At 30.8% G+C, this 10,452-nt stretch overlaps 1 protein-coding gene and 1 long non-coding RNA gene across 4 annotated transcripts; both read left to right on the forward strand.

Annotated features, from left to right (window-relative positions):
• The first annotated feature begins 3,860 nt into the window (after positions 1-3,860).
• Positions 3,861-5,192, forward strand: LOC105118242 (uncharacterized). Its single transcript, XM_011016142.1, has one exon. It carries the CDS (start codon positions 4,125-4,127, stop codon positions 4,941-4,943), a length of 819 nt encoding a protein of 272 aa, XP_011014444.1. The 5' UTR covers positions 3,861-4,124; the 3' UTR covers positions 4,944-5,192.
• A 2,859-nt stretch (positions 5,193-8,051) lies between these two features.
• LOC105118243 (uncharacterized) lies at positions 8,052-10,299 on the forward strand. Of its 3 annotated transcripts, XR_840920.1 has the most exons (5): positions 8,052-8,211; positions 8,910-9,015; positions 9,266-9,321; positions 9,450-9,502; positions 9,986-10,299. It is a non-coding gene; the product is annotated as an uncharacterized LOC105118243 (long non-coding RNA). The 3 variants fall into 3 exon arrangements; XR_840918.1 differs by lacking the exon at positions 9,450-9,502 and having other exon boundaries at positions 8,053-8,211; positions 9,266-9,325; XR_840919.1 differs by lacking the exon at positions 9,450-9,502 and having other exon boundaries at positions 8,053-8,211.
• The last annotated feature ends 153 nt before the right edge of the window (positions 10,300-10,452 follow it).

Below are 10,452 nucleotides of genomic sequence, written 5' to 3' on the forward strand. Positions count from 1 at the left end.
TTCAAAAACAATGTTGTTTCATTTCGAGTAATCAAAACAATACTATTTACTAAATAAGCAGGCTGATCCGTCCGTTTGTGAGTTGATTTAGCCGACTCGCAACCCCGACTTTGAACCAAATTAGACCCGAAGACAACTGAGGTACCATAACACGTCAGGGAATCAAATTTAGGTTGAAAATTATGGTTGTAGCTAACTATATGTTTCCTGTCATTATTTGGCAATTAATTAGTGGGCCAAAGTAGGCAGCACAGGCTGCGAGCAAACATAGCGTCGTCGTTCTTGTTTATCGTGTTGTCTTGACGATAACATGAAAGTCATTTCCGTCCCATGACCGGCCTTTCAAGTCTATCTCAACTTCTCACCCTTTTTTTCTTTTCTTTTTAATGTTGTCTATCTATACCTTAACATATGCTTAATATATTTTTTATGGCCTGCCATTGATAAGAAAACGAGAGAATAAAATAAGCAATTAGAGAGTCTAGAGGGACTTGAACACTCACAATTTATAAAGTCAACAAACTTTCCATACTTGCATCCATTTTTTTTTTTCATCCCTCTCATCTGGGTGCCAACAACGTTGTACTTGAAAGTTGACCCCTAAAACTTTATTTTAAAAGAGAGGGAAGGGAATGAGAGGGTTTGCTTGGGAATAGGACTTTCTATGAATTTCCTAACCAAGTTAAAGTCTTTAGAGGGAATGGTTTAAGTTTTATAATTATTTTGTTCTTGTTGACTTCTGGATAAAAGTGTATATACAATTAAACCTTTATAAATTATTATTTTAGGACCATAAAAGTTTATTAATTAGTTAAAATATTGTTTAAATTTTAAATTTAAGTTCATTCTAAACAAAATTATTATTTAATCAGGACTATTAATTTTTCCTCCATCCAGTAGTAAGTAGTATGGCCCTACTTTGCGGCATATTGCTCACGAGGATCATGTATGGTATTTTCTACTTCTACAGCAATTGATGCAACTGATCACGCCAATGCAGCAAAGATCATATGAAAGTTTTGAATCTTTTTTTTTTTTCATATTAAACACATGTAAAGATTTTCACAACTTAAGTTGTGAACCTGACATGTAAACTCGTGACTTACCTAAAAATTCTGGCTAGAAGTTAGATAAGTTAATAGAGTCAGTTTTAAAATAATTTTATTTTAATATATTTTTAAAAAATTAAAATGATGTTATTTTTTAAATAAAATAAAATTTTAATTTTGTTTTGAACAATCATTTATTTTTGATGAAATTAAATCTTTTTTCTAACTTGATTCAAGTTATATTTCAAATCTATTCACCAAACCATACCAAGTTAAATAACCCCTTAAAACTTAAAAATCAAGATGTCTTGATTTTCCATCGCAATAAATTTTAAATTCCTCTTTTATATACAGGTTATCATTTATTTACGAGACAAAAATATATTAAGGGCATGATTGTTTTCTAGAAAATATTTTTTAGAAAATCATTTTTCAAATATTTTTATATTTATTTATTATTAAAAAAATTAGTTAATAAAAAACACTTTCTAATAAAAAAATTAACTTGATTTTTAAAAAAGTATTTTCCTAAAAAATTTAGGCTAAAAATACTTTCTGGAAGTTATATAAAATTTAAAAATATCATATTATTTAATAATTATATCAAATTTGGTCCTCAAATTTTTGATTGCTATATATATTTTGATTTGAATATTTATTATTTAATTTCATCTCTTAAAATTTAATTTTTATATTAACTTTGATCCTCATTTTTATAATTGTTATTTTCTTTTTTCTTATTATTATTTTATTAAAATCTTTTATCTATTAAATTTGATCCCCATTCTTTTGATTGTTGCTTATTTTATTTTGAAATATTAATATTAATATTTTAATTTCTTCATATTTTATTTAAAATAATTTATTTTATTTAAGATAATTTATGAAATTATATTTTTTTTCAATTTCATTCTCATTCAAATTTTTAATTTATAAGATTTGATTCTCATTATTTTAATAAATTTTAAAAAATAAAATATTAATAAGTTGTTTTTCAGCTTATTTTCCATGATATAACCCAACACTGAAAAATATTTTCCAACTTATTTTTTATTACACTATTGAATATTAGAAAATAATTTATTTTTTAAAAATTTATTCTTTAAAAAAAACTATTTTCTATTAAATAAATGTCCTAATATGAAATTTCAAGCATTATACAAGAATTAATCCATTTAAAACAAGCATAACTTCTTGACCATGCGCTTCTATTTGCTTTTATTTATAAAGGGTTTCTTGCAGTCTCGTATACTTATCACAACCGAGAGCGTAGCAGTTCGCAAATGTCAGACTATATATTTATACACCAGTACTACACACATATGAAGAATTAGCTAAGGCCAACTTGATGAATATTACAAATATTTACATACAAAATCAGAGAAGTTCAATAAGTCTTATTTGACATGTTGACTAAACCGTATGCTTCTTTCTCAAGTAATCCATCTTAATTTCTTAATAATTCTCATATCATGGGATTAGTGGGGGTTTAACCTTGAGACCCCCATGCTTACCAAAGATATTACGTCATGTGGGCCAATATAGATTAATTAGCAGCTGTATATTGATTGATTAATTAATAAACCTGTAAAATCAGGCAGCTAGCTCGCATTAGGAATCAGGATGGTTTAAACTTTAAACTACGAAAGCGTTGATGGGAACTTCTGTGGCCCATATTGATCTTGAATTGTGGAGAAAGAAACTCTTCATATGTATAATTGAGGTGATGATGGGAGCAACGTTGACTATAATTAACAAGGCCGGGCGAGGAGATTTTGAAGGTGTAAAACGTGTAGTAGTTGAAACTTGAAATGAGAGCAGCAATTAACATGAGAGAATAAGTAAAAAATAAAAATCAACGTAACAATAATGATAAATAAAAGCATAATCCAATTCCACACCAAGTTCAATATTTTTCGCTGTTAATAATTTCATTACTCTAATTTTATATCTTCGCCTTGTCAGTTAATAGTTGTTTTTCGACCAATAATGCTGACAATATATGTTTTTAATTAGGTAATATTTGAGAATATAATTAAAATTATATTTTTAAAAAATTTAAATTTATTTTTTAATTAATATTTTTATATTATTTTAATATACTAATATTTAAAATAATTTTTAAAAAATAAAAATAATATTATTTTAACATATTAAAAAAAAACACTTTAAACTACCACCATTACTCTTCCAAACATTCATATTAATGGGTGAAAAAACCTTTCATGCAACTCGATCAGATACAAATCAAGTATGATTAATGATTGTGGATGCACTAGATGGAGTCCGTATATTAGAAAACTTGACTTGTGCTGGCACCTTATTTTTATTTATTTTTTATTTGTTAAAACACCCATATGGTCTTAATTTAGACAATTACACGGTGTGAGCTTACGGGGAGAGGACTTAATGACTTGTACTTCTTGGACATATGATCCGGGTCGTGCAGGTTAGTATGCTATTTTTACTAGTAAATATGTTATGCAGTGATTCGGTTAATTATACATTGTATTAATTTTATTTTTATAAAATATATTTTTAATTTACAATTCATAGAATTAATTTAAATTTATTATTTTTATTTAAATAATATTTTTTTAATTTATTTAAATTGATTTTAATCTATTTGAATTTCGTAGTGTTAACTTCCATCATATTATTTAGTTTAGTCATGTAAATATTAAAATCGATTCAAATAAAACAAGGTATTAGTTAAACTCGAATTCATTGGATCAACCCACCGGAATCATCAAGGTAGAATTCAATACCTCTCTTGCAGACGACATTTTCTCCATCCTGCTTTGGAAGGAATAGATTATAACTCCTGCGTTACCCCCTCTCCACGAAGTCAAACGATACGAAATTAAATGATCAAGGAAGCTTCTGTGGGGCTTTGTTTTGTTCAAACCTTTTAATTGACTAATGGCATGGCTAGCAGCGCTTGGATCTGGTCCATACGACACCTTCTTTCTCCACTACAATCCACATAACATATATATGTAGATAATCCAAAGCTTACCTCTCAATCTAAAACACACCTTGTATACCAAAACAGGATTCAGAATTTATGATCAGATGTTCAACTCATTCATTTGTGGCAGCTTTAAGAATCAATTAGAGGTAGAAGAGGAATCATGGAACAGCCCTTCTTCAACACCAGAAAGATCAAGCGCTCCTGCAACACCAGAAAGATCAAGCCCTTCTGCAACACCAAGAAAATCAAGAAAGAGTTCCAAGACTAGCAAGAATAGCAAGAACCCATATTCGTCCCGTGGCCTTGACAAGTTCTCTGCACTTCTAGCGGAACTTGAAGAGAAAAGGCAGAAGATATATTCACAGATGGGGCCTGAAGATGTACCCATGGTTCGTTTCGTCTACTCAAGTTCAAATGATTGTATTCCTCTTATAATCAAGGTTAAAGATCAAAAGCAAGACAAACCCAGGATCAGTAGCGCTAATGATATCAAAGAAAACCCCAACACTCGCAACAATGAAGGCTTGGATAAGTTGCCAATAGAGGTACCAGTTGAAGAGAAACAAGTCGAGCAACCAAGAATGGAAACTGCTAGAAAGCCTGAGAAGAAATCTTTTACATGGAACATGAAGTTGCACCGATGGCGAAGACCTTATTATTATATGCCAGTTGCTCTCATCTTGATTTTGTTATTGGTGGTTCTGTTTGGGCGATCAGTTGCTATATTATTGACCTCTCTTGCCTGGTATATAGTCCCTGCATTGAGTACAAAAAAGCCATCACAGAAGAAAGATTATGTCAGAAGATTAAGTGAGCCCAAGATGATGTTTAATCATGGGGTATCTTCTCCCGCGAGAAAGAGTACTGGCTCTACGGCCGATAAATGGCCTCGACAACACGGGCAACAAAAAAGCTTCTGAAGATGGTTCGGTTCGATCGATCAACCTCATCTCTCCATTTTTTCTTTTCTTTGCCTTTTGGGGTTTAGATTTTGCTTCTTTTGTTAATAGATGCACAGAATTTTTGGTTCCAATGTTAGATGTGTTTGGAAGTTTCAAACCCTCCTTGGAATTTTCCATAATTGTAAATTAATTACACCAGTATTAAGGGTTAGGTTGATTTAATTAAATGCAGAGCTCCCATACCTCATGTTTCTTTGTATTTGGATTGCATGGTGTTGTACGTACACTTCTATACATGGTCATCTCCACTTTTAACTTAAACCATAGGTTTGATTTTCATTCAAGAAAAAATCACTGCTTTGTAGAGAAATTGATCATCAATACTTCAACATTGCCACTCACTCAAAGGCCCAGAGACTTGAGGGCTGATCTTGTTAGCAAACGGGTCTGCAATCTGTTCTGTTAATTTCAACTTCTAGCTAAATCAGGCCATGAAAATGCATTTTTTTTCTTCTGAATTCTTGAATCTCGAAGTCGATTGTTTAATCTTTTTTATTAGATTGAAGATGTAAGTTTAATCAAAGTATGACCAAACTAGCTACAGTAACATAACACCTAACTATTAAATTAGAGGGAAAAAAATCAAAAGTTGTTTAGAAATAGAATGATACTTTAATTGAAACTTCATATTAAAATATAATTTTTATTTCATTTATATCACTGAAAAACTAGTTTTTCAAATTCGTAGTAAATTTAGAAATTAGATTTTTAGATTTTCTCCACAGTTTTTCTTCAAAGATTTTTCACTTTTTTTTAATTGAAGAAAGTACATATACAAGCAATTTTTTAGCAAAATGAAAAATTAAGATTATTTTTTAAAATTTTCATATTTAGTTAGTGTCATCAATTTAATTTTTTTTATAAATCTAATATAATGATTTCTTAGTTAAAATATAATTTTTCATAATAATTAATATTTAATTTAAATAAAATTATATTGATATTTTAAAATTAGATGAGCACGGATATAAAATATCAAGATGACTATTGTAAATTATGAATTTTAAATTTTTTTATGAATATTAAACATAATTTTAAAGTATTTTTAATTTTTTTATAAAAAATCATTTTTTCTCAATAATAAATAAACATATTTCTCGTTTTTTTTTTAATTGAGAAAGAAAAACCAGAAAAGAAAATAAAGAAAACTAGAAATGAAAACAGACCCAGAGGACCATGATAAGAGATCCCGAAGATGGCATGAGGCTGTTTATCAGTTCTAGAAATAAATGATCAGCTGGCTATTGGATCAAGTTACTGCGTACAGCCATCAATTACATTTATGAAACCAGTTAGCTAGCCAGGCCAAACTCTGTGTTGCCTCGTCAAAGAATGCCCCGCGCGCAGAGTTCAAACTTCTTGTTTTCTCTCGATCAGTTGAAGCTAAACATGGGACCTCCATTGACGATCTCTCAAAAGCACAATACCTGATTCTGAGCCGCTGTGCGTATTTTCTTCAGAGAAATAACGGCCTTCCAATTTTGTGAGGTGCAGACACGGTTCCTTGTAGCCAAAGCTTTCCCTGGTCTGGAAGGATTGATTCAGCCTAGGTGACCAGTCATTGCAAAACACTTGACCCGAACGATCGAGTATTTAAATGAAATTAATCAAATAATTAATTCCAATCATCTTCGTATACTCGTGGTCGTGGCTAAGGTCAAGAAGACTAAGTCATTCTAAAAATTTAAAAAGTCAAGCGGCTTTTTTTTAGGTTATTCTTCTTTCAGCTCTTTACCGAGCGGGTTACGAATTAATTCCCCTTTCATCCTTGTCATCAGTTGAATTTGATCGGGCTTTGATTAAATGAATTGGATCGTAAATTGGTTGATGAGGTGATCTCAGTTATATCTAACCAATTTTTATTTGGCTTTAGTTGAAACTTGATCGGGATTGCCCATATTTATTTCTCTAATTAGGTATAAAAATATTAAATTTATAGTCATTGAATTTAAATAAATTATAGCGTTTACTTTTTAAAATGGTTAGCTAATCACAAAAGACAATTAGAGAAATAAACCAATTTTAAATAATATTTTAGCATTTACTTTTAAAAACTTGATCAAAATTTTACTTTTTAATAAATATTCTTTGTCTAAAATATTTAGGAAGCATCCTATAGATCTTTTTAAACCAATTTATAACCACAAAAAAAAAAAAAAAAAACCTACCATAAAACCTGAAATCCATTCTAAATAAAAAAATATTTTTCTAGCTCAGATTGGATTTGTTAGGTGTTTTTAATGTTAAAAAACACAATTTCTTAACTTTTCTTATTTAAGAATCAATTAACATAAAAAATAATTATTTTAGTTGTTGAATTCTTTACCAATAGATTTTTTTTTTAAATTAGAATTTGATAACTTTTCTCTCTCCTCCAACCAAAAAATGAGTAAATAAAAATTGATATTAAAATTAAATTTTGTTAAAATTAGGGGATCAGTAGCCCAATAAATAAAAAATATAAAGAATTCAAATGAATTTTTGATAGAAATTATCAATATACCTTCTATGTTATCCTTTTTTCTACTTCAATTCGACTCAGCTTTTTTTTATAAAAATAATATAATCAAGCTCTAGTTTGATCTTAAAATAATTCAATTATGCATAAAAAGAATTTTAAAGATTAAATTAATAATTTTCAAAAATTACATTAGTGTAATTTATCGTAAAAGATGAGAGGGTAAATAGTATTTTTTGAATAATAAAAATGACATGTGTTTTAGCTTTTTATATATATATAAATAAAACATCATTTCAGGTTGGTTGGGTTTACTATCCGTAGTTAAATTTATCATCCCTCTTTCTCATTTGTGATTTTGCCCCTGTTGTTTTTTATGGTGCTTTTTTATTCCCTAAAAAATGCACGTTTCGGTACGCTATAAATGGGCTAACACCGGGCTTAATCAGCCCAATTAAGGTGACGACAAGTAAACGTGTGCGTGAACCTGGTAACTATATGAAAAGACAAGGAGGTCCCTTGTTAAAAACGCGGCACGCGGTGATTGCCGGTAAAAGCCTGAATAAAAATAGTCCTATCCGCAATCTACAAAGAAGGGCGAAAACTGTAAAAACAGAGTGACATTGGGTTCGGCAAGGAGGGAGGTGGAGAGATGGGGCTATCGTGCTTCGCCTGCTTCGACGGAGGAAACAAGAAACAGAGACGAGAAGAAGAGAGATTGGCCTCTGCAGAAGCTCGTGCTAAAGCAGCCGAAGCTGCCCAGAAAAGGTAATCTCAACTGATCTTATTGGATACATACTATTTGGTATTCGTTGGATCCTCGACTCTATTTTTTAATCTTCTTTTTAATCTCGTTTCTTTTTTATCTCGTTTCAATGAACAATTTGCATAAAATTTGGCTGGTTTTGGTGGATTTTATATGCAATTTAGATGCTTTAATTAATTTTTCAATTGCAAGTAGTGGGCTATTAATGCCAATTCAAAATTTTTCCTATGAATTTATGCTTAAAGTTCAGAAATTTGTACTAGTCCTTGCATTCAGATTCTGATTTGGACTCTAAATCAGGTGGTTTAAAACAATGGGGGGTTCTATTTTAGGATTTGAAGCCGGAGTTTTTTTTTTTAAATAATTATAAAAAAGAGTGTTGTTGGCCAAAAATATGGATTGCTTTCGGCTATTTATGATCTATGCAATGCTTCAATTGAGTGTGTTGCTTTGTGACAATAGTAAAGACTTAATCTTGTTTGATTTAGCGCTTCCAATCATTGGTAACTAGTTGGCACACGAGGGTAGGATTTTCTCTTGGATGGTGTGATTATCCATGCTACTGGACGAGCAAGTTTTTTGCTGCTTGGAAAACAATGGTGATAATCTCACTAAGAAATGAACTTGAAGCAATTCAAATGATCTTAGAAGGGTTCTTTTTCCTTCATTTATAACATTTAGATTATTACCTTGTTAGCAGGCAAGAGCAATTTGAAAAATCTGCAGCAGGAAGAGCTGCACGGGCGCAGCTACAGGGGATGGCAAAGCAATCTGCAAATTCTAACAAAGGCGAACCGGTTCTAAAGGTTTTATGTTTGAAATGTTTTTCATTATCTTGGTTGGTTGTCATAAATGGCAGTAATGCTATAGCAGTTAAATTTCAAAAACCCCTAACAGAGACATTGAGGAATTTGATGCTTCCTCTTTTAATGCCATTATTTCTTAATCTGTAGCCAAGATGCACTTGCTCTTTGATATGGAATCTTTAAATGGGTTCTTAACCCAGTTGATATAATGAAAGTTTGACAATCTCATTGGTTGGTGATAATGATGCAGTGGCAGCTGAGTTGAAACTAGGATTTGTCCTTGGTACAGCTGCGGTTTTTTTTTTGGTAAGTAAGTCAATTCTAACTTTGAAGGTTTTAAGGGATGTTTTTATGAATATAAACATTATATGCTTGATCTTTCCTCATATTGATGAGTTTTTGTTTTCTTGGCATGCATCATTCATTAATACAAGTCTAAGTCATGGGCAATCTATGAAGACAAATCTCAGAATCAGGGAGTTAAATGGTGATAACATAGACCTGAGCAAGGCCTGTTTAGAATTTCTGATTTTGATGTTTACCTGTGACTAGCATGTTACCCTCCATCCCCAAGAAATTCCAAGTCCATGAGAGCATACTGGCTGCAGTTTTATAAAATCTTCTCTACAGCATATCACCACAATTATTTCTACTAGATAGCATTTAGCTATTGTCAAGAGACGGAGATAAAGGAGACAGAGAGGACATGTCTCTTGTACATTCTTTTTGAAAGTAGAAATTTACTTCAAAATAATCTTGAAATTCACTTCAAAACTATCTAAGGGACATGTTTATTTATGCTTTTTTGTCTCTTCAACCACACGATTCTGTCTCTGTTGTATCTACTCATGTCTTGGAACATTAACCAAACACAACCTTAGTTACTCTGCTTTTTAACAAAACGAGGAGTTTCTCTTTGTAGTTCTGGAAATTGATTCCTAGTTTCTCATAAGTGTTTTCAACCGTGCAGTTCATTTGATTGAATTCAACCACATTCTCTGCCTTCCCAGTTTCTCACCTTCTGAAGGCGCTCTGTCAATAACTTTGCAACAGATGCTGCATCCCAAATGTCATTATTTATCGCCAGTTTTTTTTATATATATACTTATCTGATGATGACATATGTTGTACAGAAGTAATGTGGAATGGTCCAATTATGCCATGATAGCAGATCATCCTCGATGTTTATGTTGTTATATCGGATAACAAAAATCTTTTATCCCCTTTTCTGAAGAACATAACAGTTAGTTGAGCTCTTGTTGGAGTATAATGGGTTTGTTTTTGTCTTCATGCCATTGAATGTTTTAGTTTCCTCTTTGAGATTTTTGCTTTTCAATTTTTGTCATCATGACTTGGTCCAATTTATGGTAGGAGGGATAATTTGATCAAATTCACAAGGTAAAGGAGAAATTTTTAGCCATGTATTCTCATTCCTCT

Source organism: Populus euphratica, unplaced genomic scaffold (assembly GCF_000495115.2).
Source record: "Populus euphratica unplaced genomic scaffold, PopEup_1.0 scaffold1823.1, whole genome shotgun sequence".
Classification (NCBI taxonomy): Eukaryota; Viridiplantae; Streptophyta; class Magnoliopsida; order Malpighiales; family Salicaceae; genus Populus; species Populus euphratica.